Source organism: Pungitius pungitius, chromosome 17, assembly GCF_949316345.1.
Source record: "Pungitius pungitius chromosome 17, fPunPun2.1, whole genome shotgun sequence".
NCBI lineage: Eukaryota > Metazoa > Chordata > Actinopteri > Perciformes > Gasterosteidae > Pungitius > Pungitius pungitius.
In genome coordinates, this window is record NC_084916.1 from 2,401,649 (window position 1) to 2,420,711 (window position 19,063).

Genomic DNA, 19,063 nt, shown 5'->3' on the forward strand with positions numbered 1-19,063 from the left:
AGGGGTTTAACACTCAGCACCAAGTGAAGCAGTTTAAATGAGCCTCGCCTAACATTTGTATGTAAAAGTGGGATTCATTTTCACCAACTGGTGTACATTATGGTTAGCTTTTGAATTTGCCCACAGGATTCAATTAAATTAAATCTCCATAATATGACATTGTATTTAAGTTAATTATTATATTATTATAATTTATTCTAAAAAGTGCAAGACCTTAATGTCAGGTCTAATGACCGTTCTGAAGTTAACAATATGAATGATGTGTAGTGACAAGTACAACATTAACCTCTTATTTGGCACAGGACTAAGAGGTAGCAGTGTGTAATACAGGTACATAAAATGTGATTAATACTCATTATTGACATAACTATTTCCACCACAACATGTTAAAGGCTGGACACAACACAATATTGTTTCATTTTTCATATGGAAAGTACGGACGACTCAAATAATTGACTAAACGCGCCAGGTTTATTACCGAACAAGCCCTGCGGTCTTTACAAGTTTAAACAACCTATACATACCGGGTGGGCGGGGCTAACCACTATCCGAACAGAGGGGATCGTTACTGAAACACCAGCTGCTGTGTCGCTTATTTTACACTTCTTTCTCCCTGAATTCATGGCCGCGCCTTCGTTATGTGAGTTGGAACCCAAGGCTGACGTGTAAAAGTCGTGTAACGTCGTTCTTCAATGGTTTTGTCTCCGTGAGGGGGAGATAACGGTTCAGGACGTTAGCCGAATGGTTAGCTAACCAGCAACAGGTCGGTTGGTTTGTCAACTGGCAAAACAAAACAAACAAACACAAAACTGTCATGGAGGGCGCGACTTTTTCAAAATACTCCTGGATCGATTTCGTCTTCTCTGTGATCGGAGTGTGCACTTTCCTGGTGGACTGGGGCTCGGACGTGTGGTTGGCCGCGGAGTTTTACCGCCGCGGGGACGTCATCTGGTTCTGGGTGCTGGTCGGCCTCCTGGCCCTGTCGTCCTTCGTGGTCCAGACGTTCAGCTGGTTCTGGTTCCAGTACGACCGAGAGCTGCCGGGCTTCCGCGCGCAGACCGAGGGCGCCGCCGTGTTCTTCGGGGACCGGGTGAAGCTCTCCTGCGCGTTGCACGTGCTGCAGCTGGGTTTCCTTTGCAGGTACAACAACAAGTGTGTGACCGTTAGTAAATCCGCTACATTGTGTGTGTGTGTGTGTGTGTGTTGTACGGTGCTCTGGTGGGTCTCTAACCTCCATCCTTGTCAGGCTTGTGTCCTGCTTGCCCTCTGACCTTGCACACTTCAACCAAAACAGGAAAATGACTCTCTAAGCACTAAGAAAAAGCTTTTGATTATCAATATCACAACTTGTCTTTATTTATTCGTTTTTGTGCGAAACCTGGAGCCACTAATCACGTGTACAAAAGTGACTGAAACCTCACACCTGTAAACATGAATAGATGCACCGCGCAAACACTCCATGCACCCTGTAAGTAAGTAAAACTGGATATTCCGACTGAGCAAATAGCTAATAAAATTTGACAGGTGCTGTCACCATACATAATGATGTCGGGTGTAATAAGTCAAACCAGTGAGATAAAGACATTTGTTACTGGGGTGTGAAAGAGGACGTTAAGCTGGGAAGGGGTTTGGTATGTGAAGCATTTTTTGTCACATTCTGCATGTCACGATTTGTTAACAGCCCATTTCTTTGCACGAAGGCACATCTCCGCCATACGACAGGGCTTCCGGGTGTGGTGGCGCAGGGAGGGCGGGTCGGAGTACGCCGTCTACCAGACGCACGACCTCAGCATGCTCCGGCTCATCGAGACGTTCTGCGAGAGCGCCCCTCAGCTCACCCTGATGATCTACGTCATGCTGCACACCAACAAGGCCAGGACGGTTCAGTGTGAGTCCCCTTTGGGTGGCGAAGCAAACCCCCTCCGTCAGTTGAATCAACGACAGCGACCCGGTGTAGCTTGCTGAAAAGACTTCTCTTTTTGCCGTGGCACGTTGAAGAAACATCACAAATGTATGTTCACTTCTTCCACATTGGTGGTGTAACTTCCGCTCTCTTTCTCTATTGCGCAGTCGTGAGCATCGCGGCGTCAACCACTTCCATCGCGTGGATGGTGGTGGATTACCACCGCTCCCTGCGCGCCTTCCTCCCGGACAAGGCCAAGCAGGGCTGGGGCTCCTCGTTGGTCTACTTCCTGTGGAACCTGCTGCTGATCGCCCCGCGCGTGGCCGCCCTCGCCCTGTGCGCCTCGGTCCTGTCCGGGTACATGGCCGCCCACTTCCTGATGCTGTGGTCGGCGTTCGCGCTGTGGGCCTGGCGACAGGGGACGGACTTCATGGACAGCGTCCCCGGGGAGTGGCTGTACCGGGCCACCGTGGGGCTCATCTGGTACTTCAGCTGGTTTAACGTGAAGGACGGTCAGACCCGAAGCCGGAGCGCCATCTACCATTCCTTCATCAGCACCGACGGAGCGATCCTGCTGGCGACGTGGTGGTGCCACAGGGACCCGGTCCAGACGCAGTCGTACGCCCTCGCTCTGCTCATCGCCCTGCCTCTCTTTCACCTGCTTGGTCTGCTCTTCAAGGCCCTCTACTACTGCTGCTTCCACCCCAAGCTGTGGAGGCCCCCGGCGAGGGACCCGGGGCTTCCCAATGATCTGCCCGATGCACACGTGTCGCTGAGAGACCTTTCCATCCAGGACGGCGCCCTGTCCTCCAGGCTCCTCAACAAGCGGATGGCCGGCAACGTCGCCCGTTTCTACTCAGAATGACCACTCCATGACTGTTTAGGAGCTCCGGTAGCACAAATGGAGCCGAGTCATGACGTCTACGACGTCAAATGTCTACTCACTGATAATGTTTGCCTTTTTCGGCTGTGATAGTCTGTAGCAATCTATCTCTAGGCTGTTTCCTGTTTGTGTAATTTACACAAATTACAGGCTGAAAAACAGCATTTTAACCCAAAAGTGGGCTATATGGATCAAATGATTCCCAATCAGTACACATACTGTAATTAAGCAAATTCCAAGCAAAACATTTTTTTACGAAAATATTTGTAATAATCCAGACACTTTATCACATTAATGCAACTCCACCAAAAATGCGCTACTTGAAATGTGCCACAATGTCCTAATAACACCACAGATATTAAAGAGGACAGCTGCCTCGGTCTGAACTTTATTTTAAAAACAACCTGAGATTGATGATCTCATTGATCTCTCATTGTCATATGTACTGAAACAGGGCAATTTGATCCATTTAAAGGGAACTTTTAGCCTATTTGATACTTTTTCTAATGAGCAAATTGTATTTTGTTATCTTAACACATGAAGTCATGGGGATAACTTTTTTCCTTTCATACCACATAGTCATATGGGCTTGTTGTTGCTTCTGTGTGAACACCTTGTATTTCCAAAATACAAACAAATAAATAGCGGTTATTACTGGAGACTACTTGAAGGACTTTGAATGTAAAATTAACCCTTAGGTCAGTTCTCATTTAATCATTTCTATGTTCTGTGTGAAACAGCTGCTTCACACCTCCAGACAGGTTGTTACAATATTAAACCAGGGTGGACGTTCCTCTGGCTTCAGGTACAGGACCCCCAGTGTTACTGGTCTTCGCTCGTCCAGCGTTTGTTCGGCGCGTGTGTGTGTGTGTGTGTGTGTGTACACACACACGCGCTCAGTATACTGAGCAGTTTATTTCCCCACCCCTTCCTCGTCCTTGTTTGTTTCTCTTTCAGGGTTGAAAGTGTTGTGGACCCACTGGTCAAGGTCTCTACTGGTTGTTAATATTTGACCTCTGCCATGTGAATCATTAAAGTTGTACTGTTGTACATGTAGTTGTGGTTCTTACCTTAAACGTCGGACTGCCACTGAGGGTCAGTGTTGAAGTGACCGCGCTCGTTGGGACTTGTATGTGTCCTCCCGGTATTCCTTTCGAGCGGTTACGTAACCCTTAGGGAGTGGTTACACAGCGTATGTCAATGCGATCCACTTTCGGTTGCCTTTTCTTTCCTCTTAACACGCAACAGGCTTTGCCTCGAATAATGTAAGCAGTGTGGGGGAGGCGTCGGCTTGACAGGACGCCATGCGTTTGTTCAAGTACTCCCGCCTGGACTTCCTCCTCACTTGCGTGGGTCTGGTTTTCCTGCTGCTGGACATCGTGCTGGACATCGTCGCCGTTGTGGCGTTCTACCAGGAACGGGCCTACGCCAGCCTGGGCATCCTGCTGCTGCTTCTCCTGGGCTCGTCCGTGCTCGTCCAGGCCTTCAGCTGGCTGTGGTACAGCTACGACCGATTCAAGAGGACAACCAAGGTGGAGAGCTGCCTGACCAAGGGGCAGCTCAAGCTGCTGCACATGCTGCAGCTGGGAATCTACTTCAGGTAGCGTGAGCGCCGGACCCTGCAACCACTTTTTTTTAATCTTCAAAGTGCCTCAGGAATGCAACTCACACCCAGTGAGTTGTACCAGAGAAAAAAAAACGTGAGCTTACAAGAAATACAAAGTTGTGGAATGATCGGAATGCAGCTCACGGTGGAGGGTATGTGTATTTATGTGTGTGTATGTGTGTGTGTGTGTATTGTAGTCATTTTGTGGCATGTTGATCCAATTTGATTGCGGAGCGCCTTGTTCGACGTGATGACACTTTGTGTCGTTGACCCCCCCCCCGCCCCCCATCAACCTTTTGTCTCCCAGGCACGCGGGTGTGGTGGAGGTCTCCCTGGGGAGCTCCTCAAAGGTCACGGACTCCGAGGGCATCGCCGTGTACCTGAGCCACGACCTGAGCATGCTGCGGCTCATTGAGACGTTCTCGGAGAGCGCCCCTCAGCTCGTCCTCATGCTCACCATCATGCTGCAGCGCGGCGACCTCCAACCCATCACAGGTGCAACGTTTTTTAAAGGGACAGTGCAACCAAAGTCCGCAATCAGGCTCACTGTCGTGTGCCTTTGGGTCGCCTAGTTCGATTTCACTTTTTTTCAGAGAGAATGGCTAATATAGGTGAGCTGCTTCCAATATAGGACCCATTGTTGTGAATGCAAGTACTTTTAGAAACTTTTGATTATTGCTGATAATACACAGATCACACTGTTGAGTCCCATTATGGACTAATTCAAACAAGACGGCGGCAGAAATATGAAGATGTATCTTTGAAAACCTGAACAAATGACAGCCAACGCCATGTGTGCGGCTGAGTACTGGTAAACAACTAAACAACTTCTGTCTTGAATGACAGAAATGCGTCTTGACGATTCACGAAAGTTCAAAGAAATGTTCTTTTTTTTGTGATTTGACCGCACACTCAAATGCAATTGTGTAGAAATAGAGTCACTAAAAAGAGAAAGACCCATTGATAGTCTGTTGCAGCGTCACCAATGACTCCTCCTGCTCCTCCTCAGTGTTGAAGGCCCTCGGGTCGGCCTCGGCAGTGGCCTTCAGCGTGACCATGTACCACCGCTCGATGCGCTCCTTCCTGCCCGAAAAGGAGAAGCAGCCGGGGCTGTCGTCGGTGGTCTACTTCCTCTGGAACCTGTTCCTCCTGTCGTCCCGCCTCGTCGCCCTCGCCCTCTTCGCCTCCGTGCTGCCCTGCTTCATCTTCGCCCACTTCCTGTCCTCCTGGGCGGTTCTGTCCTTCTTCGCGTGGCGATCCAAGACCGACTTCATGGACAGCGCTTGGGGGGAGCGGCTTTACCGAGCCACCGTGGGGCTCATCTGGTACTTCGACTGGTTCAACGTGAGCAAGGGGAGGACGAGGTACAGGACGCTGCTGTACCACGCCTACATGCTGGTGGACGTCGCCCTCCTCTGCGCCCTGTGGGGCTGGCAGATGAGCACGGAGCCGCCCGGCTTGGAAGTCGTGGGCGTCGGCGGGGGCGTGGTGGGCCTTTACGTCCTGGGCCTGGTCTTGAAGATGCTGTACTACCGGTGCTGCCATCCCAACGTGGCCAAGGGGGAGCTGGGAGGGGACCCGGGAGGGGACCCCATCGTCGAAAGGCAGTGTACCGACGAGATCGATGTTATCGTGTGCCTGGCCTCCATCGAGGCCCCCGCGGGTGAAGACCAAGCGGACGAGGGGGTCGCCGTGGATCGCAGCGGGCCGAGGGAACCGCCATCCGTCACCAGGGGCTGCAATAAGAGAATGAGGAAGTTGGCCGAAAACTTCTACTCCTGACCGGCGTCACATGGCGGCCAGCGGACCCGGGGGTCAGGCGGAGGCAGCCCGGCAACTCACCGTCAGGGGGTTTTGTGGCTTAATGTTCCACCTCAAGGCGGCTGTATTCTGCTGTAAGCAGATTATCTTCCTTTTTTTTTGTACTATTTAAATGTAGGAAATTGAATGTTAAGTAATCTGGGAAAAAAGTCCAGTATTACAATAGTTTGGGGTGTTTGTTCACGTTAGCAACCATCTGCGGTTTGGTTTACAGGAAATGGCCCCTTTCGTTTTTAGGTTGGATTTTTATTCATGGTTTGTGTGGTTTTGCATCATGTGTGAAAACATGTTTTTTTTTTTACATTCTTATTACAATTAAAATAGGAAAGCTAATTTATAAACAATAAACTATTTGAATGAGATGAAACCTTTCTGATGTCATTTATGGTCGGCTTTTTCTTTTTTTTCTCCAATGCATTTAACTGTCAATATAAACCCGTCGCTTATATTGAGTCATCGACAATTAAGTATTTTATTTAATTAGCTCTTTGTTACAGCGGCAAAAGAGAAATAGTGCAAGCTATGCAAATGAAGATTTTAATTTAATCTTTAAAAAAATGCATCACTACGATTGAAAATTGTGTAGTTGTTCCAACATATTCATACTAGAGATGCAGATTATGTCATTGTATTTGCAGTAATAAATACAGAAACATTTTAATGGTTTATTTACACTGTATCGAAGGTCTAAAAAAGGTACACAGGTCAACCGTCCAGGACTGTGCAGGTCCTGAAGCCTACTAGTGATTATTGTCATTAAATTAGCATTGATTACTAGAAGTGTTGGGGCCAGAGGGTCCCATCCAGGCTCATCTACTCTATGCTCACAGGTCCTTGATGATGAGATGAAATGAGATTTTTTTTAAACAAACACGCATTAAAAAAAAAAAAAAAAAAGATGCATAAAAGAATATATATTCCCTTAAACATTTTTAACAGCCATAGTATACTTTAAAACCAACATGACATGCAGACGCAGTAAAGAAATACAAACACAGAAAACACATTCAGTAAGTGGGAAGAAGAAAATGCAGAGATTGCATACGGTCTTTGTGTTGAGCCCGCTTTACTTTTACTCACTTTAGAAAGTACTTTACTCACTTTAGAAAGTACAACTGTAACGTGTTCACTTCAGTGACCTGCATTAAAAAAAAAAAATGTTCATAGATGGCGATTGTCTCTAAGCGACGTCTCCGGGTGCTTCACAGCAGCAAAATAAATATCCTTTTCAAAAGGAAGCAGAAGTCTAAAACAAAAGCAGACATCGAGTACGTTTATGTATTCACTGCAATAAGAAAAGACATCTGTGGCCAGAGTGAGGGACGGCAGTCTCGTCCTCCTGGAGGGACGTGCATCCAACACGGACCTGCTCCCCCCACAACGGCTTCAGGAGGCCATCAAACCGAAAAAAAGAAGAAGAGTAAAATAGTACTTAGGATAATAAAACAACGCAGCGATACGTGTAGCATACCACAAAAAAGCCTTAGATATTTCTTTGAGATTATGCATACGGATCATGGTTAAAAGGCACACTATAAATACGCGAGACAAACAGAAACACACTGAGATGCACATTCTTAACGGTCAAGCTGCGAGTGCGGAAACACAAAAATCCTCTCGGGGCTCGGTGGAGTCGTAAACGCGTGGGAAAACCCCTTAAAAATACACTATGTATCGCGCACTCATTTCATCTTTTTGTCGTGGGTTTTCACATGGCTGAAAACTCAAAGCTGTGCAAGTCATTAAATGGTCAGAAACCAATCTGAAAAGGTTCAGACGGGCTGAGGCCATTTATTCAGTAATGATGAGGAGTACTGAACGTTGAAACGTGTTCTCTTGTTGAACTTAGTTGGGAGTTCACGTTGGGATTTGGGACTGCTGGTCATTAGTAAGTTAGAGACATCACTGTGGGCTCTGGGAAACCTTCATAACAAGTTTGGATTCAACTTACAAAAAAATCACATCTTCAAATGCTTGTTATTAACCAACGAACACTTGACAACGAAGATATTTTGATTACTTAAAGGCCACGAATCAGCTACATTTTACTATTTGCAAAAAACATTTGCAGATAAAATCATTTATTGATGAATTAAATAATCTGTTTATGAATCAACAACGGGGCCAACAGTTTCTTTCAGCTGTAGCTTTAACTATTCAATTTACATTCCGAACATATCGGCAAAAAGCCAACGTGCGGGTCGCAGTCTAAAAGGGAAAAGCCTGGCTGTTGCGTCACATGACTTAGTTGGTTATTCCTCTGGGGAATGGGATGCGATTTCGCGGGCGCTCATGGTAGAACAGGCGCGTTTGTGAAACTCATGGAGCACTTTTCTGACAGTCACAGTTTTGTTAGCTGGGTTATGGAGCTCTTTAAAACCCATAAGTCTAATAACACTAATCGGAGCAGTGGGTCCCATATCCACACCACAAACTTAATATGAGGTTTCACTATATAGTGTCCTCACAAAAAATGATTAAACATATGGTGAAGAGCTCCGGCGAAAGATTGGAAATCTAAAATAAATTCACCGTCGATGAAATGTTGCATTTCTATTTTTTGGTAAAGTTTAACATTCGCACAGTACCATTAATTATCCCTTTCTGCAAAGGTACTTTTACATAGTTACTGCTAAAAGACAATGCAGTACATTCTGTTATAGAAGTAACGAGCAGAATGGATTTGGGACACAGCTATTGGGCGCTTAGCCTTAATACTACGACCACTACTTCCTTATACTACGACCACTGCTAACTAATACTATGACCACTACTAACTAATACTACTACCACCACCACTACTACTAAGTAATACTACGACCACTATTGGAGCTGGAGACTCGACTGGAAACCTGCCGAGTCAGCAGGTTGGTTCGGACCCTCGGGACAGCTGACATGTTGCCCGCTTAGTTCCTCGCGTTAGATACTCGAATGGCTACATGGGAGAGTAATAGTGGGATTATTTTTGATACAAAATCTGCGCAGAGAGAGATTTTTCACACGCAGCCTAAACACAACGAGAGAATGTCAACAAAACAACAATGACCCTTTGTCTGCTTAAAATCGACAGAGAGAGAAATAGAAATGATGAGGGATTGTTCCCCCCGCGGGAGGTTTTGCTACTTTAGATAGTCTTCAATTGGATGTCTTCTCCTCCGAGTCCCAATCAGTGCCGGTTTGATCCGTTTGATCCAAGTGTTTGGCGGTCAGACTTCCCCCGAGTGCGCCGCCAGCACACGGACCTCTATGGGAATATGGGAGCGAGTGTCGGTTCCTTTTTGCACCAGGTCACGGGGTTGTTTTTCCATTTCCCTTTGGTGTGCGGCGTCCACACACACACACACACACACACACACACACACACACACACACACACACACACACACACACACACACACACACACACACACACACACACACACACACACACACACACACACACACACACACACACACACACACACACACACACACACACACACACACACACACACACACACACACACACACACCGCCTCCTCTACAAGAAGTCCAGCTCCAGCGCTTGGTGCAGGGACACGAGATCGCCGTGAGTGGAGATTCGCCAAAAAGGCATATTGTGCTGCGGGAGACAGAGAGAAGCACAGTGTCAAAGCGACAGGTTCCCTTTCAAGTTTTCACTCACAGCGCATCTCTGCTTGGAGATTGTTACATGTTGGATTTATTTCACTTTCCAGTCAGATACACATGTGGATTTGTAAGCAAGAGGTGGACACCTCTCACCCAAGCAAAGCATCGTGATTGCACTGTTCTGAGGTTTGAGCAGACTGCCGACCTGTGACACGGGGTTAGTCTCCCTCCCCCTGACCCCCCCCCTCCCAGCACAGGTGTCTTTTGTCAATAATTCCCCACGGGGGAGCGCGTTGAAAAACGCTGAACTTTACAGAAAAGCACGGGTAACGTCACTGTGGAAAATGGAGGGGAAGTTTGTTTTGTCCGTCTGTCCTGAGCCTTCTATGTCAGACAGACACCATCACAACAAAGACAGAGAAGCCCGTCTGCTGGATCAGATCGGCTCTGTAAAACAAATAAATAGACCCCATACATAGTAAAAGCAAGAGGAGTGAGTTAAGAGTGACTGTCCAGTGCGGTTATCAAAACATTTAGAGATTGGATTTCAGTTAAAGCGCAAAGGAACACAAAGAAGGAAAGCGAGGCGAAGGAGACTTCAGGCCTGAACAGACACCTGTTTTGCTGCAAACTCCTCGTCTCGACCGTCGCCGATCACCACATAGGTCACCTTCTTCCCGAAGCGAGAGACGATCCTCTCAAAGCAGCTCTCTTTCCCTGCACGACACGGAAAGCCACAGTCAGATCAACAAAAAAAAATCTCAACGCGATTTCTCTCCTCTGCCTCCGTGGAGGAGACTGAATTGGGTCGCGCACCTATCTTAGTGGCGCTGTAGATGTTCTCGATGGGGAACACGTCTCCCAGACCGTACAGCAGCACCTTTGCCAGAGCGGGAACCAGCTGGGTGGTGGTGACCAACACGTTCATACACTTCCCCCTGTTGGTGGAATACCACGCACACGTTAACATGCGCTCAGAGGGAAACAAATAAAGGCTCATTGGAGCACAGGATCACTTCCACTTGTTCATGTTGGGTCCGTTTTTAGCCAGAAAATAAAAAAAAAAGGAATATGATCATTCTTTCAAGCAAATTCAGCACAGGAAAAAAAGGGTGACCCTAACATTTGTTTCCAGAGTAATAACCTGGGCTCCCACCTGGACTGGATGAGCAGCAGAGACTTGAGCGCCGTGCAGAGCCACGTGTCCGTGACGCTCTCGATCTCGGCCTGAAGCCGCAGAAGCAGCTCCCTCTTCATGGGACTCAACAGGCCTGAAAGACACGACAGAAAAAAGGACCCCAAGGTGGAGACTGTCAGCGCATCAGGAGAGGACTCGCTCACCGGATTCATCCCCGATGCCAACTCACCGCCAACATTCCCTTTAAAGTTACTGTAGATCTCTTTTAGCCGGCGGTAGCGAAAGGCCAGTTTGCGCATCCACTCCACGCCTCCCTGGACCCCCGCCGTGGTACCGGAAGCCCCTCCCCCGCTGGAACCATTAAAGCCATCAGCCAGGAAGTTGTAGGTGCTGGGGTGGGGAGAAACACTTGTGATTTGTTTGGACGAGGGGAATAAAGTGTGCCTGCGAGTCGTGATGTTGGCGTGCACACGTGTGTGTGTGTGTGTGTGTGTGTGTGTGTGTGTGAGAGGAGGAACACACCTCAGGTCCTGTCCATTGTCATCAGAGGCCACGTCCTCAACATGGACTTGATCACATTCCTGGGAAAAAAAATGTATCTGGTATTCCCTTTCACAAAGACAATGACATACACGTATCGTTGGGAAAGTCATAATGCAGTCATATACTTTTTGTCTATGCAGCAGCCTCTTAAGGTGTTCACTCGGAACAGACAAAGTGAAAATGAATCATGTGACACTGGGTTGTTCAGTGTTGTCGCCATGTACGCTGGAAACACTGGTCATGCTTAGAGCCATGGTTCAGCCTCACAACGGTCTCACTGTACCTCCAGGTCGTTGAAGAAAAGGTGGGTGTCGGCCAGCTCAAAGATCAGCTCCTCCATCTGCAGGCCCAAGTTCAGCACCGTCGCAGGGTCCTGAAGGAACACAGCACAGACCCACTAGACTCAGGCGTCTTCCTCTCATGTGCGCCATCTTTTTTTGGGTCTTTACAGAGACTGACCTTTCCAAACTTCTGTGCGTAGGAGCCGGTGAGCAGGGAGTGGAATATGATGATGGTTTCGTCCAAATCCCAGAGAAAAATGCGCTAAAGAGGTGGGAAAAACATCATATTATGAACTTAATTTCTTTTTAAAAACTGAGAAAAAACTATTTCCCACAAAGAAAAAAAAAAATCAAATACAATCTTTATAAAGTTGTGATTTGTTTAGTTTAGCTACATCTTCAAATCTGAAGGAAGGCTGAGCTAAAATACACGCAAACAGACCTCCAGGTCGCTGTCAGCAGGCGACGAGCTGTCGGACCTCTTGCCCTTCCCTTTGGCTTTGCCGACGGAGTTCCTGCGTCCAACCTCGTCCTGATCTCTGGCTCCGGCCGGGACGCCCACACTAGTAGGGAGGGCGGCGCCTGCCGGGAGGTTCTCAGGTGGCGACGCATCTTAGCACAAGGAGGTCAGCAGTCAACACTTTTTTTTTTTTTTTTTTTTTTTTTTTTAAATCGACCGCCACAATATCGTGGTGTTTACACACAGCTAAACGTGAATCCGAAGGGGTAAAGTTACCTCGGGGAGGCAGCCCGGCCGAGGCGGCCTCCTCGGACTTCACAGCCGAATATCCGGCTGCTCCCACGCCGGCGCCATGGTCGTCGCTGCTGGGCAGCCCGGCAGGAACGTAGCTGGGAGGCAGAGTGTAGTACTGAGAGAACTGATTCTGGCCCAGAGAGTTGTAGCCGCTAAATTCCTGGAGGAAATAATGAAAGAAAAGTTGCGGTCAAGGACGAGCCCAATAAGACCGATATTATGCAGAAAGATCCAACATACATAGAGGTACTTGAGGAAATGGTCTTTATGGCAGGGGGACCGACTGTTCATTCATTTACAACAACATTAGAACAGATTTATGAGTTTACATGATTTTTTGCTTTAAATCAATAGATTAAAAAATTGGTCCTTTTTTCTAGGTTTGAATTTTCCATGCATCATGTTCCTTTTTTAAACAATAAATATTTTGATATTTTTCACAAAATTTGTAAAGAAATAAATGCCTATTCAGTCGTATTACACTAGATGTGTGTGTTATTATGTCTCTAAATCTGCTAAGCACATGCAGAGTAAAAACAACATGAAATTGTTTGAGCTGAGCGGCATCTCTGTACATGCATGTCATTGGGCAGCTCCAGGTGCCTTGACCAAACTGGTGTTTTTACAAAAATCACTTATTGTACGCATCGCTGTGTCATTTCCCACCACAAACGTACAAATTGGCCAGATGAACTGCTGTATCACCTCTACCAAAATAAATTTGGGTGTGTATGTTCTTTTGATTGATTTGCATTGTTGGAATTCCCTTTGAGGTGCCAAATATCAAAAGTGTTCGAGGAACACTTAACTTCCTCCTCACCTGGTGTGCCGCTGTGGTGGAGGTTGTGGTGGCCGCCGTTGCGGACGGGATGCTGGAGTACACACTGGATGTGGTGAAGCTTGAGCCTGGAGACCAAAAGAGCTCAGCTAAAACGGTCCAAGACGTTGAACACAGTGTGTAAGCAACAAGAAGAGGAAGACAGAGCTGTGCCACAGTTTCCGTGCTTCTCCTATTTGCAGAGGGTGCGACAGCGTTGTCTTGTGAGTCAGAGTGAGGTTGCAGCTTGCCTTGGTATGAGTAGTGCAGCTGGGCTGGCTGGGTTGAGGTGTATGCGGTGCTGAAGCTGAGAAACCCAGGCTGGCCACCAGAGGGCGCCTCAGGCTGCCCTGTCTCAGTTTTAATGCCTGGCCACATAGCACCTGAAGATGACAGGAGAGCAATGGAAGCGGCGAATGAAAGAGGCAGCGGGGAGGAGTGGATAACCAAGGCTGTGGCAGAAGTTAAGAAACCGTGGTGGCTGTTCAAGCAGATATCAAAAGAACTAAATCAATTCGGACAGCGCCAAAGCTCAGTAAGACCTCGAAAGCAGAGTGACAATTAAAAAAGGGTGTGATCCTAGCTTTTGGTTTTAGTGAGCAGACGGTGTTAAAAATAGGCTTTTAGGGAAGAAGCGGGGACCAACCAAAGGGCGGGAGGCCATACGTCTGGCCCGTCTGGGGGAAGGCCGAGTACACGGTGGACTGGGCCAGCGGGGGATAGGCCACCTGGCTGGTGTACGACGTCACTGCCGGGCTGAAAAAAGAAAAAAAGGGAATCAGTGGTAAAAGGAAAAAAACAACTTGCAACATCTACTACTACAGAAAACGTGTTTGGCCCAGAAGCAATATATATTGCTCACTTTAACGTTGGACATTTAGCCACACGTGTGTGTATTAGGAATGAGATGCATACGGGGGGGTGTGAGAGTGTTGCTGACAAATCAAGCCTGGGGGTAACCGAGGAACACAGGAGTACATCAGAGCATGACAAATATAAAGATGTCCACATGGAGTGCACTCACTCGCTTCCCTGATAAACCTGTTGGGTGTACTCAGAGGTCCCCGTCGAGTCCGCTGCTGTTCAAAAGACAACACGGCTCAGGTCAACAAAGACGCATCAGCTCCCTTCTTTTCAAAAAGACTTTTGATGTGCACCGTCTAGCCCGGCGGCGGAGCTTCTGTTCCTACCAGAATGTGCATACGAGTTCATGGAGTCTCCGCACGGTCGAGCTGCCGCCACCCTCTCCGAGTCAGACGGGTCCTGATCACCTGCCGTCACACAAATAGTCAATGTCTTTCTGGCCAGGCTGAACAAGACATTTTTTGACTACCAAAATGTTACAATTAACTAAAACACACAGCGGCAAACGTTTACAGTAACACAAAAACACAGACAAATCAAAAAGGTAGCTACAGTAGCCATCTACCTTCTCTTTATATTTATTTGAGTCAGTGTTTCCGAGGGTGTGTGTCTTTAAGCCGCACTGCGCTGCAGACACAGTGACTTCATTTCCTTATGTGAATGACAGGAGATTGTTTGATTCTTTTCGTTTTGTATCTTTTCGTTTTGTATCTTTTCGTTTTGTAGTTTGCCGTTTAGCAGCAAAGCATTAGTTAAATATACAGATAATAAATTCTGTAATGAAATGATATTCTGATATGCTCTCATGCTTAATGCAGCTCTTCTGTGTTGCACCTGCTGCAATCAAGACGTCAATAAATTAAGACAAAAAAGGAGCGTTGATCTAACATAAATGCTTTCAATACGTTACATATCTTTAGTTCCAGCACAATGAGCAGGAATCTAAAACTAAACAATTAGGATTCCCTAATTAACAAACATATACACTTCACCCAGTACACTGAAACTGGTGTTAACAGTTAAAATATTGTTGATAGTTTCACGGTAAAAGTTTGAAGCTGTAGTTTGAGGCCATTCGTTTTGTATTTATATTTACAGTCTACTTTAAACAGTTAATATACGTATTGTTCAGTTGAAAAAAAATGTTTGTGGAACAGTGGCATCACATTTCTTCTCACCTGGATCAAGCTGGGCTGTGGCCAGGGCAGAGTAAGAGCTCTCCTGCTCCGATGGACCCAACACTGCAGCTGGGCTCCTAGTGCTACTAAAAGAGCAAAAATAAATCTATCTTGTACAATTTTTACTGGCAAAACAGCTAAAACAACGATCCAATAAAAGACAAACAAAAAACTATTGTCTGTGCAAAACTGTTTCTTAAATAAATAATCACTAAAACCTCCACTTCAGAAACGTATGGCAGGAATCACTGAAGACCAACCTGGGCTCTTCCTCCAGTCCGCCTTTATTCCCAAGCCTCGGCTTCTTTGCCTGCAAACACAAAACGTTCACAGAGAAACATTATCACTTGCAATTCTTTTCCCCCTCTGTGTGATTAACCACAACCTTAAAAAGGTTTAAAAATAACAAAACCAGGCCACTAAAGGACACTGGTTGGATATAATCTTTTACTGCGTGCATAGCAAACAGAAACGGCATGCACAGCAAGCTGGAGCTCTGGTACATTTGCATCCTTAACTTCTTTGACGTACGTACAGGTCAGGAGAAGTAAAGTTTTAAAAAAAAAAAAGCAGAAACTCACCGGTAGCTCGACGGTCTCCTGCGAGTGGACCATCTCTGCAGCGGAGCGAGCGGACATGTCTGCGCCTCACAGCCTACTCTCTGCACCGGGAGGGCTGCTCCGGAGCCTGCGTCGCGCAGCCAACGTCAACAACAACAAAGAGAACACGCTGAATAAATTGAGCTACAAGACCTTATGTAGTGTTGCGCCCCCCCCCCCCCCCAAACCCCCCTATCGCCGATCAGCGGGGAGGCGGCGGCACGGAGGAGCGGGGCCCCCCCTGCGATCACCGCCCCCCCCCCCCCCCCCGCGCTGACGTTGCCCCAACAGCCCAGCACGAGTGTGTTTAGCGCGGGATTAAGGACGCGTGCCTCTTTACATGTGACCTAACCTTCGCCTACCCAAAACATATTCAGCAGAAGCATTAAGTGCTCCGGGCGCAAGCTGTCGTATCAATAGATCGGGTCGGGATAACATCTATCCCCCGCTCGCTCGAACTGGCCTTTCCCCGCCTGATGCTTATCTTGCTGACAAAATGCCAAGCTTGCGTAAGTGAACTGGAAAAAAAAAAGGGTATAACATTTGAATGGCAAAGGGGCCACGTGAGGATGTGCTGATGGTAACCCGCATGTGATTTGGATATTCTGTACTTTACTACGTAACTCCGATTAGTCGCAAGGTCCCGAAAAGTAAAACAAAAACAAAAAAGGGAGCCTATAGCAGCTTCCTCGTCTGCGCTGATCCCTCCAACACACGCACTGCTCATTTCTCAAACCAGAGACCACCGGTTGGTGCACACTGACGCTGCTTCGTCCGGGTTTTTTGAAATACTGCGTACTGCGGCCCACCGGTACCGGGGTCACCGCTCCTTGGCCAGCACCCCATAAACGTTCGGGTTGAAGAGCGCCACCGCGTGGGTACAATATCCGGTGTTGTTGTGGGGGGGGGGGGGGACTCGTTATTCTCTACCGATTAAGAAGGGAAAGGGACAATATGCAGTGGTTTGAGTTTATAGAAAGCTACGGGTTTATTTCCACGTTATAAGTGTTCAAATCAGTATTTTCCCGACAAATTAACTGGAGGTCTAAATATGGAGTTTCCTCTATATATATATAACTATAACTGCATTACATTTAAAAATGTGCTAGTATTTTGGCTACAATTGCTCTATAAATACAAAAACTTTGTTTGCATATTGCAAATACATCTATATATGTCCGGTATTATTTGTCCTGCGCACACTGCCAGCCCAGTTTACCTAAGAAATAGCTAAACGCGAAGCATCAACTCGATCCAAAACTCATGTACCAATGTTAGCCAACAACCGTATGGTTAGCCGAATCCAGCAAATAACCCAGCCGGGAACGGTCCGCCGTGAAGGTGAAGTCTGACATTACACTTATTCCCGGAACACCGTGGCTCGTTTATCTTTCATTTAAACGACTGAAGGTTGGGACATCGACGTAAACAACAAGCACGTCTACACGCTGGTGTGAGCGACTGTGACAGCCGACACTAATTAAGGGTAGCACTGCAGCATTTAGATGGTCCCATCAGCAGCGTTAGCTTACCAACGTTAGCAGACAGAGTGGCTCTATTCACGCTAATTACTAACAGTTCTCACCGAAAGAATAAGTGTCATGCGCTCTCGATGTTACATGCCCATTAGCCAACGCGCCCTGGACCAACAATGGCAAAATAACCAGGCCGCCTTTCAGCGTTAATTAGTTTGGCCCGGGCATGAAAGTTTTGCGCTCCAGAAATTAGTCAGGATCAGCAGCCATCACAGCGGGTGTTGAAATAGCATCGTGTGAAAGCATCTCACTCCCGCTACACACTAACCGCTACGAAGCTTATTGTAACACAATCGCTCACGACACACCAGAATGATCAAACCCAGTCTTACCATTGATGGGGTGAACGAAAAACGCTTTTAATTAAGCGTCTTCAAAGGAATCCACAGTGTCAAGCTTTGTCTGTTGTTAGGGAGCACTTTTTGGCAGGAAGTTATCGTTGCTGGGCCTACTGCGCATGTGCGGAATGTTCACAGGAGCGCTTTCTTTCTTTGGCGGGGGGCGACAGGTGTGACGGTGAGTCAACACAGGTGAGAGAAAGGACTGCAGCATATGCTATTTGAACAGATGAACCCTCTTGTTTAATGATGATTAATCCGTAGAATTTGCGTAGAAAATAGTTATTATAGGTGTTAGCTTAATTTAAAATAGCGGAATTGCTGTGGTTGATTGCATCCAATTACATTTAATCAAGTACTGAAGGGTTTTAAATTTGGAAGAACTTTTAATTTGCTCAAGTCTTTTCAAAGCTCTTCTATTCCACAATAATTCAAAAATTATTTTTACTCCACTACATTTGAAATAACGGTGTTACTTTGTTGGTATATAGTCATAACATCATCACTAAATTAAAAATCATTGTTGTAATATGAATATTATGGATGAGGACACAAAAAAACCCCAAAACACTGTCCTTAAATCTAGAGAATTTATTCGGCATTTCGGACACAAAATACACAATTTGTTGATCATTTAAATTATCTTCTTTCATACAGTACCAGTGCCATGAAAATAAATATACATAATACAAAAAATAAATCATGCTTCCAAATATGGAAGAAAAAAAAATATCTAGAATGTGTTTCCTTATTGTATTTTATTTAACGTTCAGCAGGCTTGAAAATCCACTCTGTATGAAAGGCCTAAATGTGGAAACTCAACGTGCAAAACAAAGTCACGGGTCATAAATTACAACGAACACGTGTGCTAAAAGAGATTAATGATACGGGGTTTTTGTTGTTGTTGGAGTCACCAAGTTTGTATTTCACTTTCCAGTACCATAAAATGCTGTAAGCCAGTCGCTTCACACGGATAGTGAAAACACAGCACCTGCACCGAGTGGTCATTTTCTCCGATCAACAAAGCAAGATTTTTTCAATAGATTAATTTTAAGATAAGGGACCAAGGTGTTAGGGGAAAGAGATATGAAAAGATAGTAAATAATGGATCAGGCCGCCTTGGACAGGCACAAGTCCCCATTACATGGTGCATACTTTTGTAATCAAAGATTCTATCGTTTGTGTGAAGTGTTA

The 19,063-nt window shown here is 46.5% G+C and overlaps 3 protein-coding genes and 1 long non-coding RNA gene across 7 annotated transcripts; 2 read left to right on the top strand and 2 right to left on the bottom strand.

The window, feature by feature from the left end:
- Positions 1–452: 452 nt before the first annotated feature.
- On the bottom strand, positions 453–3,987 carry LOC134107105 (uncharacterized). Its single transcript, XR_009942616.1, has 2 exons — positions 3,857–3,987; positions 453–1,132 (listed from the first exon to the last, which is right to left on the bottom strand). It is a non-coding gene; the product is annotated as an uncharacterized LOC134107105 (long non-coding RNA).
- xkr8.3 (XK related 8, tandem duplicate 3) lies at positions 815–3,836 on the top strand. Its single transcript, XM_037473668.2, has 3 exons — positions 815–1,140; positions 1,701–1,888; positions 2,071–3,836. Exons 1-3 carry the CDS (start codon positions 815–817, stop codon positions 2,766–2,768), a joined length of 1,212 nt encoding a protein of 403 aa, XP_037329565.2. The 3' UTR covers positions 2,769–3,836.
- xkr8.2 (XK related 8, tandem duplicate 2) lies at positions 3,966–7,116 on the top strand. The gene is made up of 3 exons (XM_037473665.2): positions 3,966–4,386; positions 4,700–4,887; positions 5,402–7,116. The coding sequence occupies exons 1-3, from the start codon at positions 4,091–4,093 to the stop codon at positions 6,172–6,174; spliced, it is 1,257 nt and encodes a 418-aa protein (XP_037329562.2). The 5' UTR covers positions 3,966–4,090; the 3' UTR covers positions 6,175–7,116.
- Positions 7,117–9,656: 2,540 nt separating this feature from the next.
- Positions 9,657–18,014, bottom strand: eya3 (EYA transcriptional coactivator and phosphatase 3). Of its 4 annotated transcripts, none has more exons than XM_037473658.2 (19): positions 17,864–18,014; positions 15,979–16,084; positions 15,658–15,707; positions 15,398–15,480; positions 14,546–14,626; positions 14,380–14,434; positions 14,002–14,111; positions 13,607–13,738; positions 13,359–13,444; positions 12,521–12,698; positions 12,227–12,396; positions 11,963–12,046; positions 11,787–11,876; positions 11,483–11,541; positions 11,190–11,350; positions 10,979–11,093; positions 10,639–10,760; positions 10,439–10,539; positions 9,657–9,814 (listed from the first exon to the last, which is right to left on the bottom strand). In XM_037473658.2, the coding sequence occupies exons 2-19, from the start codon at positions 16,033–16,035 to the stop codon at positions 9,734–9,736; spliced, it is 1,815 nt and encodes a 604-aa protein (XP_037329555.2). In that variant the 5' UTR covers positions 16,036–16,084; positions 17,864–18,014; the 3' UTR covers positions 9,657–9,733. The 4 variants fall into 4 exon arrangements, with proteins under 4 accessions (XP_037329555.2, XP_037329556.2, XP_037329554.2 ...); XM_037473659.2 differs by having other exon boundaries at positions 14,380–14,431; positions 15,398–15,483; XM_037473657.2 differs by having other exon boundaries at positions 15,398–15,483.
- Between the last annotated feature and the right edge of the window lie 1,049 nt (positions 18,015–19,063).

Bases quoted from the DNA above. Each gene is read 5' to 3' on its own strand.
- xkr8.3 (XM_037473668.2), top strand. From the start codon at position 815: ATGGAGGGCGCGACTTTTTCAAAATACTCCTGGATCGATTTCGTCTTC. The intron at 1,141-1,700 runs GTACAACAACAA...CTTTGCACGAAG, and splicing joins CAGCTGGGTTTCCTTTGCAG to GCACATCTCCGCCATACGAC. The intron at 1,889-2,070 runs GTGAGTCCCCTT...TCTATTGCGCAG, and splicing joins CAAGGCCAGGACGGTTCAGT to TCGTGAGCATCGCGGCGTCA.
- xkr8.2 (XM_037473665.2), top strand. From the start codon at position 4,091: ATGCGTTTGTTCAAGTACTCCCGCCTGGACTTCCTCCTCACTTGCGTG. The intron at 4,387-4,699 runs GTAGCGTGAGCG...TTTGTCTCCCAG, and splicing joins CAGCTGGGAATCTACTTCAG to GCACGCGGGTGTGGTGGAGG. The intron at 4,888-5,401 runs GTGCAACGTTTT...GCTCCTCCTCAG, and splicing joins CGACCTCCAACCCATCACAG to TGTTGAAGGCCCTCGGGTCG.
- eya3 (XM_037473657.2), bottom strand. From the start codon at position 16,035: ATGTCCGCTCGCTCCGCTGCAGAGATGGTCCACTCGCAGGAGACCGTC. The intron at 12,047-12,226 runs GTCTGTTTGCGT...CCACCTCTTTAG, and splicing joins CTGCTGACAGCGACCTGGAG to CGCATTTTTCTCTGGGATTT. The intron at 11,351-11,482 runs GTGTGTTCCTCC...TCCCCACCCCAG, and splicing joins GACAATGGACAGGACCTGAG to CACCTACAACTTCCTGGCTG.